The sequence below is a fragment of the Monocercomonoides exilis genome (genome assembly GCF_001643675.1).
Source record: "Monocercomonoides exilis strain PA203 chromosome Unknown scaffold12-1864167, whole genome shotgun sequence".
Classification (NCBI taxonomy): Eukaryota; Preaxostyla; order Oxymonadida; family Polymastigidae; genus Monocercomonoides; species Monocercomonoides exilis.
Genome location: NW_027150557.1, coordinates 1,234,686 through 1,256,569, shown reverse-complemented (window position 1 = coordinate 1,256,569; position 21,884 = coordinate 1,234,686). Strand labels below are relative to the sequence as shown.

General features: G+C 36.8%; 5 protein-coding genes across 5 annotated transcripts; 4 read left to right on the top strand and 1 right to left on the bottom strand.

Moving 5' to 3' along the window:
• Positions 1-5,478: 5,478 nt before the first annotated feature.
• Positions 5,479-12,708, bottom strand: MONOS_6502 (uncharacterized protein; the record flags this gene model as incomplete). Its single annotated transcript, XM_067876742.1, has 6 exons — positions 5,479-11,766; positions 11,873-11,956; positions 12,032-12,102; positions 12,154-12,285; positions 12,352-12,465; positions 12,586-12,708. The coding sequence occupies 6 exons, from the start codon at positions 12,706-12,708 to the stop codon at positions 6,429-6,431; spliced, it is 5,862 nt and encodes a 1,953-aa protein (XP_067731288.1). The 3' UTR covers positions 5,479-6,428.
• A 247-nt stretch (positions 12,709-12,955) lies between these two features.
• Positions 12,956-15,347, top strand: MONOS_6503 (putative heat shock protein 90). The gene is made up of 2 exons (XM_067876743.1): positions 12,956-13,723; positions 13,784-15,347. The coding sequence occupies exons 1-2, from the start codon at positions 12,994-12,996 to the stop codon at positions 15,205-15,207; spliced, it is 2,154 nt and encodes a 717-aa protein (XP_067731287.1). The 5' UTR covers positions 12,956-12,993; the 3' UTR covers positions 15,208-15,347.
• Positions 15,348-15,746: 399 nt separating this feature from the next.
• MONOS_6504 (uncharacterized protein) lies at positions 15,747-16,632 on the top strand. Its single transcript, XM_067876744.1, has 4 exons — positions 15,747-15,897; positions 15,971-16,066; positions 16,141-16,261; positions 16,334-16,632. The coding sequence occupies exons 1-4, from the start codon at positions 15,832-15,834 to the stop codon at positions 16,375-16,377; spliced, it is 327 nt and encodes a 108-aa protein (XP_067731286.1). The 5' UTR covers positions 15,747-15,831; the 3' UTR covers positions 16,378-16,632.
• Positions 16,633-16,748: 116 nt separating this feature from the next.
• MONOS_6505 (Protein disulfide isomerase) lies at positions 16,749-18,564 on the top strand (the record flags this gene model as incomplete). Its single annotated transcript, XM_067876745.1, has 2 exons — positions 16,749-16,912; positions 16,963-18,564. The coding sequence occupies 2 exons, from the start codon at positions 16,749-16,751 to the stop codon at positions 18,398-18,400; spliced, it is 1,602 nt and encodes a 533-aa protein (XP_067731285.1). The 3' UTR covers positions 18,401-18,564.
• Positions 18,565-18,830: 266 nt separating this feature from the next.
• MONOS_6506 (putative WD repeat-containing protein 61) lies at positions 18,831-21,859 on the top strand (the record flags this gene model as incomplete). The annotated part of the gene is made up of 6 exons (XM_067876746.1): positions 18,831-18,949; positions 19,009-19,333; positions 19,414-19,727; positions 19,894-20,030; positions 20,416-20,458; positions 20,524-21,859. The coding sequence occupies 6 exons, from the start codon at positions 18,831-18,833 to the stop codon at positions 21,857-21,859; spliced, it is 2,274 nt and encodes a 757-aa protein (XP_067731284.1).
• Positions 21,860-21,884: the final 25 nt, after the last annotated feature.

The window sequence follows — 21,884 nt, the reverse complement described above, 5'->3', positions numbered from 1 at the left end:
TTCAATCAAAGCAAGATATCGAAGATATGACGAACATTCTTCAAACAATTGTTCATCGATTTGAACGACAAACAATTACAACTCACTCAAATCCTTGAAAAGTGCTTTTATCATGAAAAAAACCTTTTTAATTCGTTATTCATAAAACAATTATTTTCTCATTTCAGAAAAGTCTAATACTATAGAAATAATTAAAGTATATTAATTCAAATTAATAATTGAGGAATAGAGTTTTGAATATAAGCAATTTTATTTGCGAACAAACACAAGTTGCATGAAAATATAAGAAACAAACAACAAATTCAAACTTTCGATTGTAAAAAGCCAAAAAGTAATTAGAAATCCTTCTATGATTAAACCATTCAACTCAATAAAAATAGAAAGAACAAATAAGATTTCAATTGATATATAAATCATACCTGCTTTTATGTTGGTTTGTGTTGCTGGAATAATTGAGGGATCCTTGTTTTGAAAAAGTTTGAAAGCATATTTTAATAAGGCTTCTCCGGGTTTTTGAAAAATTCTAGGGTTTTTAAACGATGGTATTAGAAACTGAAGGTTATTAAAAAATCAAGAAAAAAAGAAATAGAATCAAACTCCGAACACAAAGAAGCAATCAAGATGAAATGAAAACTTGAATGCTACGCATGAATTTTCATTAATTGTTTCTCAAGTGTTTATCATTTTTTAGAAACAATCCTTGAAAAACCTGTTTGTTAATTCTTCTGTTTTTGTTTTTTATCCACTTTTAAGTGATGTCTAAGTATTTATTTTTTAACTTTCGGTTTAATCAACATTATTTTTGGACAGATCAACATTAATAACAAACAAACTGTATGAAAAATTCTTCACATTTTTAATTATTTCGATATTTGTATTTAAACATTCTTTGAAGTCACCTTGCTGATAATCACAATCGAATAGAGTCACAAAAAATGATTAGATACGAATTGAAAATTTTCTGTTTCAACTGGTTTAAGAAAATTCTCTTATTACAGAAATGATAATGATTTTGGCAGATTTTGATATTAACATGAAAACTGAACGAAAATTGAAATCGACAAAATTAATATTTCCATCTAAATGAATAACATTTAACATTTTTGAAAAGCTCTTTTTTCACATTATGAAAATAAACAGTCTGTCACAAAGAAATTATCGTTTTTTTTAAAACTGAAAGAGAATAATTTCGATAAAAAATAAACAAATAGAACAAAAAGTCATTTCATTGTGAATGAGTTTTCAAAACACAAAAAAAATGGTGCATTTGGAAAAGTGATTAAACAACAAATGAGAAACATTTAACTATTCAAAGAAAATAAAAAATAAAAAATGAACTGCAGCAAATGTGAAAAATTGTGATTGCAAAAATATAAATGAGCAATGCGAATTCTGAATCAAACAAAGAATAATAAAATACTAATAGTATGGTGTAAAACCCGAACCTTTGCAAAAACCCGCACATATCATCTTGAATAAAAAAAAAGTTGTTGATAATTGATAAAATGATGTTTATTTTTGTTAAAACTCAATGTTGTTTTCAAAAATTCATTTTTATTCTTGATAATTAACTATTTTGGTTCAATTTTCAGTTGAAGAAAAATTTTGAAACTTCTCATTTTTATTTTGATGTTATCTTTCAATGATTTCATTCTTTATTTGTTTGCAACAAATATCACTCAATTTTTTAAGAATTTTTGTCTTTGACGTCTTTTTGTCTTGTGAAGTGAAAAAAACAGAAAAATTGAAATCTTTTCTCAAATAATAAAATGACAAAGAATTAATTGAAAATATAAATACATTCTTACAGCGAAACATTTAAAATTACTTCTATAACATGAAAAAAATAGGAAAATAATAACATTTATCTTATTTTCTTATTAAGCTGAAAAAAATATGAAAAAAGTCAATAGATGAAATAGATGAGATTCCATAGAATACCATTATTGCATTATAACTTCAAATGGAAATGAAATTGCAGATTTATCATAATTACGATCATCACATTATTTTCAATCAAAACAATGGGTCCAAAGCCCATAATAAAATTATTTCAATCAAACAACGTTTCAGAAATTATTCAACTTTGAAGAACCGCATTTATGTGGTTTGTTCTTCGTGTTTGATTTTGATTTTGATATCAAAAAAATTATATTTTGCTCTTTTCATAGACAATAGCACGACAATTTGTAGTGAATTTTATTCGACAAGTTTTTCAATGAAATAAGTTTATTTTTATTGTTGCAGGTTTGTGGATCACTTATTTTCTTTGTCGAAAAATTTAGCACATTGACTAATATGCGATTTATTTTTTTAATCTGGAAATGAAATATATTGTTTTTCTCTTTTGTTTTTCTTTTTTATAAAATGTTTTTTTTTTCTTAAAATTATTGTTTCTTTTCATTGAAAATGCTTATCCTTGCTTTTAAAGAAAAAATAGAGTTATCCTGATTCTTTATCAAGAATTATTGAAACTTATTGTTGGAAACAACCCCATAAACAAAATGTTTGACAATAAAATTGCAAAGTGATTTCCTAAATGATAATTGTTTGATATGAAGAGATTGAAAAGATTTGTTATGTTTTTCAACTTTTCACGATAGTTTATTTCTCACAAATCATTTCTTTGGATTATTTTTACTTTCATCAGAATCCGTAAAAAGAATATATTGCTCGGATAACATTTTGGGCAAACCTTTCATTGATCTCATGGAATATTTTTTGTGCAATTTTTTCCCATCCGAATCTTCTTCTTCGTTGCTTGATGAAAGATCTTCTTCTATATATTCGCTGCTGTCTAGATCTCTTTTTTTCTTTTCTTTCGATTTGTTTAAGCTGTCAGAATGATGATCAGTTTCTGAAGATTCTTCTTCAGAATAATTAGAAGAACTTGACAAATCAGAAACTTGTTTTCGACCATCTGCTTCATCCAAATGATCTGACCGGCACACAATAAATCTTTTCTGTTTGTTTTTTCTTCTGAAAACATGAACGATTAAAATATTTTCTTCCCCTTTTTGTGAATCAGTTGGATCTGATTCGAAATCTGTTGAATATGAGTTATCGTCAGACTCAGTATCTTCTCTTGTGTTTTCGTTTGAAGTGAGGTTTGAAAGCTTTGAATCAGTAGAAGTTATTTTTGAAGATGAAGGTCTTTCCTTTTTATTTTTAATCGTTTTTTGATTAATATTTGTTATGTGAACATTCTCAACTCTTTCATCATCACAAATAGGGTTTTTCTCTTCAAAAGCTTGCCATTCCTTCAGAACTGCTGTTGATGTAATTAGTTTACCAGAGATGGACCATCGGTTCGTCTGTCTAGCCGGTTTTACGCCGAAAGGTAAGTAATCCAAAGTGCGCCTCAGTACGTGGGATATTCGAGAAGACGTTATTCCAGCTTCGTAGAACCCATGCCGTATTACTCTTGGGGCCATCGCGTAATAAGAGCAATCTGCGATGGCTTGGACAAAAGGTAAAAATTCTGTTTTCATTTTGCTCACACTTGGTTCATTTCGAACATTTTTCAATTACTTTTTGAGTGCCGCATTAGGTCCGAGATCAAGTGGCTGAAGGATATGGGATGTGTGTGCTGGTAGCACAACGACATCCACGTTTTCTTCAGAAAACTTTTTCCACAGCTGGATATTTTGTCTTGAAGAATGTCCATCAAGAATAATTAAAGCAGAAGGAAATGAATGGCTTGTTTTTTCTTCAGATATTTTTTCATGTTGAGTTATTTCATTTTTCGATAAGTTTGCTTTCGGCAGATGAACGTCATTCTTTATCCACCAATCTCTATTATCGTCTTCTTCAAATAGAAATATTCCTTCATCAGAACAATTTGAATGAGTTTCATCATGAAAGTTTGAAATTACACCAACATCAACTTTAGGAAATCCATCTGATGGAATTTGAAAACTCTTTTTCATTCGAATAGAATTTTCACACTCTGAAAATTCTTTTGAAGTGTCAGATGCGGATTGAAGCAGTTGCTGCAACGATTGAATTCGATCTCCTTCCGAACACATTGTATTCGAAAGTTCCAGTTTGTCAGAAGAAATGGATTCCTTGTGACTTTTTTCATTATCACACTGATCTTTGGATTTTGGGGATTTTGTCGGTGAATCTGAGTTATCTCTTGGAAATAGTTCTGATCCAGCTAATGAATGCAATACTATTGATTCATGATCGTCTGCGTCTTGAAAATTTTGTTGTGTTGTTTTTTCACCAGTTTCATTCTTTTTCATTTTCTGTTCGCAATTTTCTGACCTTTTTTCTTTCGTTTTCAATTCACCAGATTTCCTTTGGCATATTTCATATTGATATTGTCGAATTCTTTCCACGATTTTTCTTTGCTTCTGTATGAAAAGAAGATCATGTTCTAACATAATTTTTTCAAACAGTTCCTTTGTCATCCATCCTTTTTGAGTAGAATGCAATACAAACGAATCGTCATTCCATTGTTCGTTTATTTCTTTTTCATATTTTGAACTTAAAAGAAGATGGGTGGGGAGATGATATCCATCAGCTCTCACAATGAATAAAAGAGTTAAATGACGAAGAGGAGGTGTTTCTAAACATGGCAAGTATTTGCATTTTTCATTAGCAATTCTTTTCCTATGATGACGACAATTGGACTGACAACTTGTTTCGTCCAATTGTAATATTAATGAAGGATGGTATTTTTTCTTTAGCATCAAAGTTCGCAAATGAGAAAGAAAAGACTGTATATTTTCTTTTAACGATGCTCTCAAGCGTGCATGATCAAGTCGAACTGGATTTATTATGCGCAATTGTTTTTGCCTTGATAAAAAATCGTAAACCCATCTTAAACTCGGTGTTTCGATATATTCAGAAGAGGCCGGAGATCTTTCGATTCGAATTTGTCTTGCCTTGATTGGGAAAAAAAGTTCAAAATTTCAAAATTAGAAAATCATACTAAAAAAGGAATGTCATAAATTGATGGCTGCTTCAAAACATTGTGCCAATTCAATATAATTTGAACAAGCTTCTCTTCTTCTTCCTTTGTCAAATATCGTGGCCTTCCATTTATACCAGATATCTCACCGCGAGATTCCATTCTATATGCTCTGTTTCTTCGAAAATGTTCTTTTCTGGAATTATTCATATTTCCTGTCTTCACTTTTTGCATTTCAAAAATTTGGATATTTTCAATTGACTGATTTCTGCAATATTTTTGGCTTTTTGAGAATTAAATATGGATTTTCTCCCATTATTATAAATGCATTTTCATTCTTATTAAAAATTCGTTCATAATTTCTTGTGTTTATTAAAAAAGACTTTAATTTAATACAAAAAATTTTATGATGTTTCCAAAAATCCAAAGAGTGCGGGTTTTTGCAAATGTTCGGGTTTTCGCACACATCATAATAAATTTGCTTTTTGTGTTTTTGTATATAAAATTATAAATCGAAATTTTCACTTCTGATTTTAATTGTGAAGAAAAATATATCTTTATGTTTTTTCATTATTATTGCGAAAAAGAAAGACTTTTACGATAACTCCGATAAATTATAATCAATTTTCAACATTTCTCTTTTCTTCATAAAAATTTGTATAAAATCAATTGATTAAAAATTAAAAAGTTTCATGAGAAAAAAATATAATAAACAAATAAAAAAAATTAGTTTTGTATGAAATGAAAAATAAAAAAGATTCTTTAAAAAAATTATTAAGTGTTGCTGAACAATGATCATTATTTTTATAAGAGAATTTTTGAACACATTTGAAAGCTACATATGAATTGTAATACATATAAGAAGAAAACAAAACATGAAAGGATTGTTTGTCGGAATCATAAAGTCAAATTACGCAATCATTTGACATTACTCTGTAAGAAGCTGACACATAAGTTTACAAACAAACAAACATACAAACAAACAAACCAATAAAAAACAAGACAAGAACTTATAAATAACATGTACTCATGAATGTGTGAAAACGGAAAATAAGATAATTTTAAACTAAATAAGGAAATTTAATGTGAAATGACAATTTTAGAATAATAACAAGAAATTCAAGAAATGCTAACATATATTTATAACATGAAAATGATGCCTCAACGAAAATGATACATAAAATGGAAAGTCTGATTAATTTTTAGGATCAAATAACAAATAGGACAAACAATCAATCTTAAAAAGAAAATACATATATGGTGTTACAATTAAAAATGATTTAAATGAAATAATGAAAAAAAAAATATGAAAGGACAGAAACTAAAAATGAGAAATAAAACTACTTAGAAAAGCGTATGACACAATGATATCTCCTCAAACATATAAAAAAATTACCAATCACAAGAGATATTATAAGTGCAGCTTTATCATAGTAAATAAAACGAAAACCAACAAAATGAAATGATGTTGAATTCAACAAATTAAATCATTTCCCTATCAACGAACATATCACATCATCGCAGCAGCTTCATCAATGTTATCAGCAGCATCATCATCATCATCAGAATCTCCGTCATCCAGAGTCAATCCCATCTCCTTCGCATAAAACCCTCCGAACGTCTTGTCTAATGTGCTGAAATGTTCAGCAAAAATATTTCCAAGAATGTTTATCGAACCGAACGCTACAACCTCACTCCCTGCAGTTATATTATCAGTCAAGTATGTTATTCTCTGTCTGATTCGAAGATGATCTTTCTTATGCGCTTCATAATCATCAGTGTCATACTGCGACTCAAGCATCAGCTTCTCCTCTGCAGAAAACTGAGTCTTAGTCTGTTGGAGCAACTCCACCGAAAGAGCTTTTATTTCGCTTTTTGAGGAGAATGAGATGACAGCGTCATAAAGAAGCGTAAGCACCTCAAACAGCTTCTTTCTTCCAGAGTCAATTTGAGTGACACCCGTGCGCTGTTCAGGAGTTAACGCCAGATGCTCTGTAAGATTGTCTGGAATAAGCGTTTTCAGCTGAATTGTGTATCTTTCTATTGAAGTGAGAGACATTTTGATAGGAATCACAAATGCAAAGAAGCACGCAACAAGAACAACGATCTCAACAGAAAGAGCAGTCACAGAGATTGATAGCAATGTTTCCACAGAAGAACTGAATGCATTCTGATAGCCCTTTGTGTACACGTGATAGATGGCTGCAATATCGTTCATTGTTGCTGTGGTGACAAATCCGTAGTTCTCAGATGAAATGTCGAGAGGATCGTCAACCGACGTGGTGATATCAATTTGCATCATCTTTCGCTCAAAACGCGCAGATAACATGTCATAACCCACATATTTGGTGTAGCTTTGTATTCTCCCTGGATCTGAGCACTGGGCAGAATTCTCAAATGGACACTTATAATTCCCATCAGATATTTGCAGGAATGAAACCTCAGGAATGCATTCTTCAGTAGCCAAGTCCAGCTTCGAGTCATTTGTCCATCCAGTCTTGCCGTTCCGCCCTGCATTCACACTGGTGGTGATTTCCTTGAACATCGCAAGGGAATCCATAGTCAATTTCTTGAGCGCTGTCACATCACCCGACAAATGAGTGAAGTCACAGAGGACAGTGCTTGTGCACAGCGACTTGTTCAGCTCGTAGTGCGGGTCAAGCGGAATGTCTCTCTTGTAGAATGCAAGCATCTGGATAAACACAGCCAGCTGGTAGAACTGCACCTCTCGGAAGCCAGCCAGCATCAGCGAGGCAGAGATCGTCTTCACATCGTGCATCGAAGTCAAAAGCAGAATGGAAAACACAACACCAACAATTGTCAGCACTGCAACCATAATGCACGTACGAATGATGAGGCTCTTCGTAATCGCACTGGGAAGCCTCTTGTACGACTCTGCCGTCTTCGCGATCGATTTACCAAGAGCTTCCATCCACTCGTTGTCTGCTATTTGGTTCCGCACAGCTCCGTTCAGATGCGCATCAATCTCGCTCTCTTCTGCTGCTCGCTGAATCACCAAGTTCTGTGCTGCAAGTTGCTGCTGTTGAACCAGCGGAGGCTGAGTGACTGTCTCTTTCCCGCCTTTTCCCCTATGTTTCTTGTCATATTCCCCATTTTGCTTCTGATCTGGGTACTTTCTGCTCTTATGGCGATGGTGGCGGTGACGGCGCTGATGTCGATCAGAGCTGTCTGACTCTGAATCTGATGAAGAATCGTCTCTTCTCCCCTTCCGCTTGCCCATCCTCATCATTTCCTGCACCTTTGCATCCCTCAAGTCAGCCTTCGGTTTGTGTCTCCCCATAAACACCCCATCACTCTCCTCTTCTGACCACACACCACCAGGACCAAACGGTGTGCGATCGGTGAAATCGCTGTTTCTCTTCGTCCCGTTCATCATATTCATTTTCATGTAATTGTTGAAGTTTGCGCTACCTTCTCCTTGGATCTGCCCAAGTGCCACTTGTTCTGTGCCCATAAGCGACGGTGCCAGCGGATGCTGCATCAGATACTGCGATGACTGTGCTTTCCTTTGCATTGCCAGCGCATTTGCCGGTAGATTAATCCCGTTGTTTGTCATTGGCCCCCATGCTTCTCCATTCTCCTTCATTTGCAACTGCTGCTGTGATGCTCCAGGAGCACCGTAAGTGAATCCACCGTGCTGTTGATAGGTCATTGGCATTAAGGGAATAAGCTGTGGAAGTGATTGTGATTGGACTGTTCCGCGGATTGGACTTGATGTAGGAATAACAGAAGGAATCTGAAGTGGTTTAATTTGAGTAATCATTTGTTTTTTGTCAGTCTCAGCTGTATTTGCTGGAGGAGGGCTGTTGCCTTTGCTCTCAGTTCCAGAACCATTCCCAGCCTGCGGAACAATCTTTTTGGATTCATTTTCCTTTGCATTCTTTGAATTATGTTCAGAAGTTCCATTTTGAGTCGAAGGTGCAGTGTCCTTCTTTGCTTGATTGGCATTCTGTGCTCCTGCTGTTTTCTTCGGCTGTGGCGAGGGCTTAACAGAAGGAGCTGATTGGATAGACGAAGAGGCTGGGGAGATGATAGGAGTGGTGGATGTCATGGGAGAAGTAGGGTTGGACGGAGGAGGAGATAGAGGAGTCGGAGAATTAACAGAGTTGTTCGGAGAAATTGTTGTCTCCAGCTTCGAAATCATCATCTTGTCGTTCTCTGAAGTGCGCCTTTCTTTTGCATCTTTCTCTTCCACTTCGCATGAAGCCCCATTTTCCTCGAATCTTTCTGTATGCTCCCCAGCCATCTGCGGTGGGTGGATTGTCACCTGCACCATCGGCTGTACCTGCTCCATATTCTGCTGTGGCAGATTCTCATCCAGCGCTGGAAGCGCAGACACAGACATCTGCCTCCCCTTTCCTGGCTGCCCCATCGATGTTCCGAGATGGCCCTCGCCCCACTTCTCTCTGTCTGTCTTCGACTCCATCTCTTCCTTCTGTGCATCGTACTCTTCAACAGCATCTGCAGTCACTTCCCCACTAATCCGGTCAGTCATCGCGTGCGTCACCCCAATCGGCTCCATAATCGCATCCAATGAAGCCACCAGCGATCCTTGCTCCGTCCTGTCTTTCTCTGTCTGCTCGTTTTCTGATGCAATCAGCGACATCGAGATGCGGTGGATGTATGTCTTCGGCACAGACAGCAATAAGTGCAGTGCCCGGCGCCGCTCAGTGTTCGACTTGCTGAAGGCGAGGATAACCACAAACACAGACAGGAGCACGCAGATGATGTACATCACAAGATCCACAATGATCACAATGATGTTCGTCGTGTTCAGCGCAGAGGTGAGCATCGTGTTGTACTGCCGGCTTGCTCTCTTCACAGACTCCTGGATGACTGTGGGGAAGTTGATGATGACATTCGCCAGACGCGCATACACTGCATTCGGAAGGAGATTCTCAGAGCCCAAATCATATGCAGCATATGCGAATGACCGATAAGCATCAAACAATCCACGGGTGACAGTATAATTCGACTTCAAATTGCCAGCATCGTCGTATGACGTCATCGTAAGCAGTGCATCCTGCAGCTCCCACGGCTCAAAATAAGAGTCTGCATAGACAGTCACTAGCTGGTTCATCAGCGCCTGGCTCAGCGTCGCGAACTTCTGCTTGAGCATCTGGATCGACGGGAACCAGGCAGGAAAATCGCCTGCGGGGTACAAACCGCTAAAGCGTGCGAGATAGAGCTTGGAGTAAAGGCAGAGCTGGCCGATGTTTGTGGAGACGAGGGCAATCTCCTGCATGTTGCCTGACTGCACCAGCGACTTCCTCAGAAGGTTGCCTGTGACGAAGTAGCCGACCAGAATGCACACGAGCACCAGCATATAGCAACCCAATTGCATTGGAATGTAGAAAGGAATCGTGTTGCGTTCTCTTTTGTTCTGCCCACCACCTGCTTTCTCGCTCGACTGGATCTGGTCGAGCAGCTGGAGCTGCTTGTTCGCCTTCTTCTTCTTCTTCTTGCGGTTGTTCCGCTGCAGCGACGAGTTGTCTGACACGCGCGAGCCGAACTCGCTGCCTTGGAATGAGCGTGTCATCGACTTCTGATCAGCCCCAACAACACCAGTGCCCATCGTGCGTGTGACAGACTCCGACGACTCTTCCTCAATCTGCTCTGCCCGCTGGAAGTACACATCAGCAGCATCCTCGTCGCGGTAGATGTCGTGCAGAAGAGAGCCGTACCCGCGCAGCACTTGCACGTTGTTTGGGTGCATCACCAGCAGCTCCTCGTAGCACTGGCTCGCTGCCTTCTCGCTGTTGACCAGCCGGATCAAAAGCACTGGGATCGCCTCAAAGTTGATTTTGGGGCGCATGAGGTTGTTCCAGAACTCCTTCACCCACATAATTGCATCCTGGTGGTGCTTCTCAGCTGTCTCCAGCAAGCTTTTCGATGCCATCGATGCCATTCCACCATTGCTCCTGTTCTGATGCACACCTTCTGCCCCACCGTCTCTGTCCAACACACCGCCATCGCCCCGCTTCATTTCTCCGCCGTTGCTCTCTTCAGCAGCATTTTTGAAGTGGCTGAACGTGACAAACCGGATGAACAGAGATGAGCCCATGGCCCGACTGCGCCTCAGCAGGTTGTCTGCCTTCAGATAGTGTTTCTTATACACACGAGTGAATAAGGAATACTGTGCAATAAGCAGCTGATTCGACGGCTGCTTCCGCAGCGCCTGGCGATACACCAAGTCTGCGAAGTTGAGGTGCTTTTGTGTTCTGTATTTTTTGCTCTGCAGGAACCGCAGGCCGAGCTCAACGAGCATCGACGACTTGAACTGCGGAAGCTGCTTCGCCACGTCGTCTGCCGCAGGATCAAACAGGGGTTCGCCATCGGGTGCGAGGAGGTACAGCCGCTTGAGCCGCCACCGCATGAAGATAACCACACCGACAGAGCAGGCGACAGCAGCGAAGATCATCAGTGCCCAGAGGGTGATGTAGTTGGCAGAGTTTCCGCCCATGAAGTAGCCGAGCTCGCAGGCGAGGCGGCCAAAGGCATACAGGATCAAAGAGACGACGAGCCAGGCGTTGCGGACGAAGTGGTAGTACGGCATCATCACGGCGATGGCGATGATGAGGGCGACGGTTGGGACGATGGTCAGAATCGACCTCCATCCTCTGTCGCTCATCGTCACCCGCATCACAAGAATCTGCATTGTGATGAACAGCGAGTACACAGCTGCAAACAGCCCGTTGAAGTGCGAGTTCAGGCCGCCGTGCTTCGGATCAATACGTACGATGAAATACGCGTGTGCAAGTGAAACAAATGAGATGATGATGAAGAATACCAAAGAAAATGCTGTTAGGATGATATGTCTTGATACCCTAAAAAGTAGTTGTTAACCATAAAAAGCAACCATTCGCATGTAATCCAAAAAAAAAAAAAAAGACGAAAGTTATTAAAAACGAAACTGAATAGCATAACACAAACCAACAAGTTTCCGATGGCAAAACTCTTAAAGATCCGTTCACGCAGTCAACAGATGTTATTAGAATAGATTGTATCGGAACCATCCTAAATGTTTTCAGTAGCAGCAATCATAAACAACAATGTTCATTTAAGACTTTAAAAATTTTCTTTAAAGCATACAAGAATGAATGGAAAAATGCATCAATATGTCTAAAAATTGTTCTGATCCACGGTGAAGAAACGAGAAATTTCTATAGAAAATGAATAATTGCTTTAATTTTAAAAAAGGAAATGTTGAATACCTTCAAAGTAATTGCTATTATAACTATCATCAAGAAATATAAAACAATAAGAGCAAATGCCACAATTGTAAACACAATAAATCCAAGAGGCATCAGCCCAATAAAAGAGCTCCAGTCCATAAATCCAAAAATCTTTAATGATATGTTCAGAATGCAAATGAAAAATGCAATTGTTATTTATAATCAACAGTCACAAACTGCATTTATTTCAGAATTCCCATTAAAGTCGATGCCGCATATCGCGATTGCAAACAGTTGTAAAGTACTAAAAATCCACGACAGAACAACCCAAAAAGGCTCATTGTCTCGGGTCTATCATCGAATATGAATTTAGAAACAAGGAGATGTAATATTCACATTTTTTAAAAAAGAAACAATATTTCAATAAAACAAAAATAACCTTATTGAGGTTTCAGGAAAAAAGCTTCATACTTGATCGTAAAGCGGATACAACGAGAAGAATATAAAATGGTCAAATTTTGACGGTTTATCAGATATTATTTCTCCATCACCAGAACCACCATATGCAGCATGATCATCTCCAAGCTTTGACATTATAAATCAAAAAAATTACAATTCCGATATGTGAGACCAACTATTTCTGGAAAAATAAATAGAGTGAAATAACAAAAGAAACAGTTAATTGATGCAACAAGTATGGTTTGATTAACTAATTTTCAATAATTTAACAACAAATAATTATAAAACAATATATCAATATTTTTTGCATATTATAAAAACAACCAAAACGAAAGTGGAAAACAAATACAGATAATATGGTTGGTGGCATTGTTGGAATTTCAGATCTGTCATTCTTGATCATTTTCATTGAATAAATAAATGTCGACTGAAGAAAAACCTGAAGTACCCGTTGATGCAAAGAACTACAAGTTCCGTGCAGAGATCAACCAATTGTTGAGCTTGATCATCAACACATTCTATTCAAATAAGGATATTTTCCTTCGGGAACTTATTTCAAATGCATCTGATGCTTTGGATAAAGTTCGTTATCAGAGCCTCACAGATAAATCATTGTTGGAAGAGGAGCCAAGATTTGAAATCCGTCTTATTCCGGATAAGGTCAACAAAGTCCTTCACATTTGCGATACTGGTATTGGTATGACCGAATCTGATCTCGTCAATAATTTGGGTACAATTGCAAGCTCTGGCACAAAGGCATTCATGGAAGCCATCCAAGCTGGTGCAGATGTGTCTATGATCGGACAGTTTGGTGTCGGTTTCTACTCAGCATATCTTGTTGCCCAGAATGTGATGGTGACAACAAAACATCACGATGACGTCCAACTTGTTTGGGAAAGTGCTGCTGGTGATTCATTTTCAATTCGCGAAGACAAAGAAGGAGAAAGAATTCCTCGTGGAACTCGTATTTCTCTTTTCTTGAAGGACGATATGTTGGACTACTTGGAAGAAAGAAAATTGAAGGAGCTTGTCAAGAAACACTCAGAATTTATTGCATATCCAATTTCACTCCAAGTCGAAAAGACAGTGGAAAAGGAAGTCGAGGAAGAAGAAGAGGAGGAAGAGAAGAAAGAAGAGGAAAAGAAGGAAGGTGAGGAAGAAAAGAAAGAAGGAGAGGAGAAAAAGGAAGGAGAAGAAGAGAAGAAAGAAGGTGAGGAAGAAAAGAAAGACGATGAAGAACCAAAAGTTGAAGAAGAACAAAAACCAAAGGAAAAGAAAACAAGAAAGATTAAGGAGGTTGTTCATGAATATGAACAAATCAACAAGATGAAAGCAATTTGGATGCGCAAGCCAGAGGAAATCACAAAAGAAGAATATGCAGCATTCTATAAGAGCATCTCAAACGATTGGGAAGATCATCTTGCTGTCAAGCATTTCTTCTTCGAAGGATCATTGGAATTCCGAGCTGTTCTCTTCACTCCACGTCGTGCTCCATTTGATATGTTCGAAACAAAGAAGAAGAACACCAACATCAAGTTGTATGTGCGCCGTGTCTTGATTATGGAGAACTGTGATGATTTGATTCCCGAATATCTTGGCTTTATTCGTGGTGTCGTTGATTCAGAAGATCTTCCTTTGAACATTTCTCGTGAAACACTCCAACAAAACAAGATCATGAAAGTTATCAAGAAGAACATTGTCAAGAAGTGCATTGAAATGTTCAATGATATTGCAGAGAACAAGGAAGACTATCAGAAATTCTATGAAGCCTTCTCCAAGAACATTAAGTTGGGTATTCACGAAGATGCTGACAACAGAGCTAAATTGGCTGAATTGCTGAGATACTGCTCAACAAAATCTCCTGATGAGCTTATTTCATTGAAAGACTATGTTGCAAGAATGAAGCCAGAGCAGAAAAACATTTACTACATTACAGGAGAATCAAAGGAAGCTGTCCGCGATTCCCCATTCTTGGAGAGATTGAAGAGAAAAGACTTGGAAGTTTTGTTCATGGTTGATCCAATCGATGAGTACTCTGTTCAACAACTCAAGGACTACGAAGGAAAGAAACTTGTTTGCGTTACAAAAGAAGGATTGGAAATTGAAGAGACAGAAGAAGAGAAAAAGAGAAGAGAGGAAATGGCAGCTGCCAACGAAAACTTGTGCAAAGTTATGAAGGACATCCTCGGAGAAAAAGTCGAGAAAGTCACAATTTCCTCACGTGTTGTTGATTCACCATGTGTTCTTGTGACCAACGAATACGGCTGGTCTGCTAACATGGAAAGAATCATGAAGGCTCAAGCATTGCGTGATGCTTCTTCATTCTCATACATGGCATCAAAGAAAATCATGGAAATCAATCCAGATCATCCAATCATGGCTGAATTGAGAAAGAAATGCGACAACCCAGCAGATGCCACATTGAAGGATCTTGTCATGATGCTTTATGAAACTGCATTGCTTCAATCTGGATTTTCACTTGAAGATTCATCATCATTTGCCTCTCGCATTCACAGAATGATCAAGCTTGGTCTTTCAATTGATGATACAAGCGATTCATCAGATGCATCTGACCTTCCACCATTGGAAGCCGATGCTTCAGCTGAGCCAGGTGAAATGGAACAAGTCGACTAAATTTATTTGCATTCTTGCTCAACAAATTGAAGATGATTGAGGAACCATTTTTTATTTGTTCTGTTTATTTTCTTTCTTTTTCTCAATTGTTTCGTGTTCATTTCACTAACATTCGTTAAGAATCAACTGAGAAGTTAAAATTCTTTCTTTATTTTCACAAAAAATTAAAACCGTAAAAAGTTATAGATAGAAAAGATTTCATTTTCTGAATATCATGCCAATTTGAATTAATTGAATGTTGTTTTCAAATTACTATTATCGACTGTTCAATTATATCAGAGAGTTTTGATTTTTTTCTTTATGTAAATATAATATTATATTGCGTACAAAATGATGATTCTTCATTTGAAAACTTGTTTTGATTTATAAATGGCAAAAAGCATTTTGAAAAGTTGAAACATTTTTAAAGGAAATCTAATCAGAAAATTGAAAACAAAAAAATCAATTTCTGGTCTTCGGAATCTCTCAAATAGTTATTTCTCTTTCAACAATGCACTTCATCTTTCGTTCCGGTTTTCAAATATTTCTGAATAAAACACATTTTTTGTTCAGACATTCTGTGAAGCATCAAAGAGAAGTCAAAGAAAATACATATTCATTTTTCTTTCATTTAATCTGAGTTTAATGGATATTGTTGAACTAACAATGATTTTTTGTTGGTTCGTCAACCCACATTTTGTATCAAAAATGGTATTTAATGTTTTTATTTTTTAGAGTTTGCTGTTTTGATAAATAAATAATGAAATTTTTACGCGAAACATAGTACATAAGAGTGAAAAGGAAAAAGCAAACAATTTTCCTTTTAGTTGAGTCTCATGAAACAATCATTCAAACAAAAGAGAAACTCTCTCCCATCTTGGTTTGACTACACATTCAAGCGATATATTTTAACTTGCAGTGCTTTTTATGATATGTTGAATTGCTGTAATATAGAGCGTTCCACCAAATGAAATGTTACTAACATTTGGACTTCGAGATTTGAATGACAGCAAGACGCTCGGTGAACAAGGCATCTTGGAAGATTCAGAAATTTCGTTAAGATTAAAGACAAATGGTATACATAAACATATTTATTTATCATTATTATTTTTTTCTCGTTTTAATTTTGTTTATTTCACATTTTCAGACGGATTTGAACCTGTTGATATCACGCCATATGAATCAATATAAGCTATATGAAATTCGTTTTATGTGTTTTGTGATATTTGTGACTCTTTTCATTTTGTCAATTTTGTTATCATTAAATTGTAAATTTTTTAGTGAAATATTTTGTTAAAGGAAGTGACTTTACACACTTAAAATGATATTTGTTGTATCATGTTATATGTTATATTTCTATTTTTAAAAAGTGACCTTTTTTCTTGATTGAGCATAATTTGATCATCCCGTTGCTTGTTAATAAGAAAAAGGAAATGAATTATTTTCATGTTTTTTATTTCATTTGCCTTGCTGCATGGTGCGAAACCGATAAAGTGATAGCTGTAACAAATAAAAATTTTGAAAAAGTTGCTTCATCCTTTCCATCTTTGTTTCTTTTTTATATGACCGATGATCCAACAAGTGATGAAATACGAAAGCAATTTCACTTAGCATCAGAAGAATTAGATCAATATGGGTTAACAATTGGGGAAATAGATTGTTCAAGCCATCCATCGACATGCAAAAAAGCCCAACTTAATGGAATTCCAGAAGTTAAACTTTTTCAGTTTGCATTGATATTGGCTGTTTTTTGCTTTTTTTATCAGCATTTTTTAGCACATACAAACCTGTTTCATTCAACTCAGAAAAAGATTCTTCTGAAATTGTTGAATGGGTTGGACAAAATATGGAAAAGAGAGTTCGCGTTTTTGCCAGTTATGAAGAAGCAAAAAAAATATTTAAACCATTTAAGCACGCAATTGTTGGCTATTTTCCATCAAGAGAAGCAAAAGAATTTGCATCTTATTGCGGGTGTTCGTTAAATGAACGAGAAGGAGATGTCTGGGTTGCTGTTGTAAATCCTTCAATAGAAGAAATTAAAGTTCAACATGTAGATGTTGCATTTGACTATGTCACTGAATACAAAGATGCAATTAATGTGTTTTCACTCGTAATGTGGATAGCCGAGCAAGCAGTTCCATTGGTCGAGGAATTAACTGAATACACTGCGTGGAGATACATGGGAGCCGATGTTCCTGTCGGATTTATGTTTGTTGATAGCCATCACGCTGGCTTAACTTCTTTAGGATGGAACGTTGCTACTTCTGTAGCGAAGTCTCTGAAAGGGAAAATGCTGTTTTGCGTTGTTGATCATCAAAAGCATTGGAGACTCACAAAAACATTGGGCGTTGAGGCTGACTTCTTCCCTGCATTCACCATCGTGGCGCCGTGGAATGACCAGTGGAAACGCGAGCTTGCAGCAAAGAAAGACGGAAGTGAACACGCTGCTCCTCCAAAGCAACACAAACCGCCCCACTTTCCGAAAAATCTAGCACCGGATCAACGTCCCACAGCACATTATCCTCTGAGGCCCAAAGATGGAGAGAGCTTTTTGCTTCCGTCTGAAGACAAAGTGAGGAAGTTTTGTGAAGATTGGCTTGAGGGAAAAGTCCCACTGAACCTGCGCTCTGAGCCAATCCCGGACAATTGGAACGAATTGTGGAATGCGTTTGAAGATGTTGAGATTACAGATGAAAAGACGGGGGAGAAGAAAACAGAGAAGAGGAGGCTGTGCCCTGGGCGAGAAGGGAAAGTTGTCAAGGTTGTGGGCTCGACATTCAACGAGTCTGTGCTTGACTCTGACTTCTATGTGTTTGTGAAATTCACTGCGCCGTGGTGCGAGAAATGCAAAAAGCTGGCAAAGGAGATAGGGCCAGTGGCTGAAGAGATCAAAGACGACGGGCGGATATTCATTGCCGACTTTGACGTGACCACAAACGACGTGTGGCCGACTGTTGTGACAGAAGGCTACCCGACGCTTCTTCTTTTCAAGCCGGAAGACAAGCTGAATCCGTCAAAGCACTTGGAGTTTTACTCAATCCAGAAAATCCGCAGATTCCTCAGAGACAACGTGCCAAACTTGAAAATCGAAGTTGATGAGAATATCATCCGCGAAGAAGACGAAAAGAAGGAAAAAGAAAAAGAGGAGGAGCTGAAGAAAGAAAAAGAAGGCAAGCAGGGCAATAAGCACCATACAGACCATCACGACTTGTAATTACTTAACCTTCTTCATGAAGTTTTTATTTATGTTGAATTCTTCTCTCTTTTGTTTCGTGGCATCTTTCTTATTTGCGTGAATTGTTTTTTAACATTCGCTGGACACTTCCAATCCCCTTTACATTATAAACATTTACTGCAAAAACTGATTTAAAAATTTGATGATTTGTTCGTTTTCAACAATTCTTTTGAAGGAAAAACGTTCAAATAGACTTCAAGTGTTGCTGTTTTTGACAAAGATGTCTATGTTATATCAAATTTGAATTCAGAAAGATTTTACAAATTTTTGTTCATTTTCTATTATTTGATTGTCCAACACACATTAGAAATGCAGAATTTTGTTCATTCAAGTTTGTTTTCGAAAATGAATGTTCAAGATATTCTGAACATTAATAAGGGAAAGATCAACATATATCAATTTAATATTTATGTTCAACGTCATTAGACGCATAGACAATGCACACACAGACAGCATTTGGTGCATGTGCTGGTCTGGACGAACGGACAAAGTCATAACTGGATCTATAGACGAAAAAGTGAATGTATTGTATGTTCATCAATATCATGTTTAAAAAGAGTCATTTTTCGTATTCATTGTTAATTCAGTTCTGGCTCTCATTTTAATAGATTGCACTCTTTTCCTGGACAACGTCTTGGAGTTGTAAGTGTCAATTGTGATACATCAGGAACAATTGCTGCTGTAAGTTCAATGGATTGCCACTTACGAGTCTTTGATCTTGAAAAATATGAGTGCTTAAAAGACATCGATCAGGGTCCCGGAGGCTCATGGAGTTCTGACATTACACCAGATGGAAGAGGAGTAACAATTGGTTCTCAAACTGGTACAATAAAATACCTGAGATTGGATTCTGAAACTACTTCGACGCTTTTTGATCCTGAACGCAAAGAATTTATAATGGCCGTTTCAAATGTTTGTATTTATATCATTTTTATAATCGTTGCAATTTTCTCTTCTCTCTTTTTTATTTCTCGCACTTTTTTCAATCTTAGTCTCCAAACGAGCATCGAGTTGCTGCAGGATATGCATCAGGCGCTATTAGCATTTTTGATTTTGAGGCTTCTGGACACTCTTCATCTTCTTCAACATCTTCACAACCTGTTGTTACAATAAAACCACAGTCACCTTCACCTATTCGTAGTATTTCATATTCACCATCATTAGGTTATCTTCTTTCAGCAAGTGACGATGGAAGGATACACGTCAGTGATTCAAAAACTGGTGCAGTTGTTGGGACTGCTGTTGGACATCTTTCTGGCGTTCTCTGTGTATCAGCATCTCCGGATGGTCATCATTTTGCAAGCGGGTTTGCTTTGGGATAAATTTATATTCAAAAAGATGAAATAAACGAGATATTTATGAAAATTACTAAATCTATTTATCTGGAATTTATTTATTTTTACTTTATTAATTCATTCTGAATTCAATTTTTTGTTAATGTTTTTTTATGTTTTTTTTTTCTATTTATTCAGTTCGAGTGATAGAAAAGTGAAAGTGTGGGATATTAGAAATCAGAAGTGCATTCATACATTTGATTCCCATACAGACCAAGTATGGGGTGTTGCTTACAACTGGAATGGAGATAGATTGGCTTCATGCGGTGATGATGGTTCTCTGCTATTTTATTCTCTCATTTCATAATCACATCACTTAACACAACAAATTTTCACTTTCTAAAAGTTCAAATTTATGTATTAAGATTTCATTTTTCAATGGTACATGTGAACAATGGAGAAATGATTGAATCAGTTAATTGAAATCTATTTTATAAAGGGTAGACTATTCATTACTTTTTTAATAATCAGTTTGCTTCGTTGAAGAACAATTAAAATCCACGATTAAAGTAATTATTTATGGAATGGAATAATCAAAGCTCACTTTATGAAAAAAGGAAATTGTTTCAGATGCCTGGATGCTGTTGTTTGCTAATTATTCTTTTTTTGATGTTTAAATGAAAAATGCATTGTTAATTAATTAAAATCTTCATTGAAAAGTTGTCGTTGGCGGATGCGGCGGAGTTGGAATGAATACTTGCCGGTATCTTTTTCAAAATACAAAATAATTAGCAAAATACTTTTGTTTCACGATCCAAATATTAACAGCTCGTTTTGTGCAAAAGGATGGAATGTCATTCTCACTTCACGTTTCCTTGAAAAAGCAAAGATTGCTGCGGCAAACCTGAAAAAAGAATTTCCATTTGTTATGATTGGCTTTGTTATTGGAGATCCATGCAGAAAAGATTTCTGGAGGGAATGTCAAAAACTATTTTTGCTGCCTGTTGAGAAAAATGAAGCAAATTGCGAAAGGAATGCACTTATTTTTAATGGAATAGTGGTGACATGCGGTGATGTCGTGTTCAAGTCTATCTTTGACATTGATGAAACTGTTTTAGAAAGTTCAATTAAAGTGCATGTGGTTCCAGCTCTATATAGCCTTCAATATTCTCGAAGGATGATTCAAATAAAACGGAGATTAAATCAACGAAGCGCGATAAACATACCTTCTCAAGTTGAAAAAATGGATCCTCCATCTTCTGCATCGACATGTTCGACCAGTTCTTGCCAAGCTTCAAAAATTAAGCCTTGTTCAGAGGAAATTACTTGCTCTGTTAAAGCTCAGAATTTGAAAGGGACCACATTGGTGCTAATTGGATCAACAGACGGAGAAGAAGGAGAAATGGATGCCGCTAGTTATGTTATTGCAAAGCACGCTTTACTTGGATTATTTCGAGCAGGATGTGAAGATCTCTTTGGCTTTGAATCTGAACTTAGACTAGCTCTTGTTATTCCAAACAACATTCAAACAGAATTTTGGAGCGGTTTGAATGAATTTGATGAGATTAGAACTGATTGCGAGCAAACAAATCATTCGGACAAATTATCATCATGCGAGGCTCCTTCATGCGATGTGATGAAAACAATGAAATGTCAGTGCTTTGCAAAGAGCGAAAAAATGCATACTTCACTGGCATTAGAACACTTTGCACCGGATTCACAGCCAGATATTTCTGATGACTCAAGAGCGTTTCGAAGTCAGCCGGCATCTATGATCAGGGCTCGATTGTCATATGGATCTTCCAGTTGGGGTGGTTGGAAGGAAATTGAACGGGCCGTTGGTGCTGACAAGGTGTTGTTTGAAAATGAAAATTTGGAAGAAGAAGAAGAAGAAGATGATGATGATGATGATGATGACTATTGCAAAGAAGACGGCAAAGAAGTTAAAAATGTTTCAAGAGATGAAGATGAAGAAATAAAAGAAAAATGCAAAAGCAAAGATATATCTGAAACAGTTGAAGAATTAAAAGATGAACGTAATTTTGACGAATCTTTTGAAGAAGGAAAAGACGAAAATGAGATGATAACTCTTTCGGCTCTTGACCCTTCTGTTGTGAGTGCATTTATTACTTCTCTTGTGTTTTGCAGATGGAAAGATTCTTAATATTATTTTTACACGACACTTTTTT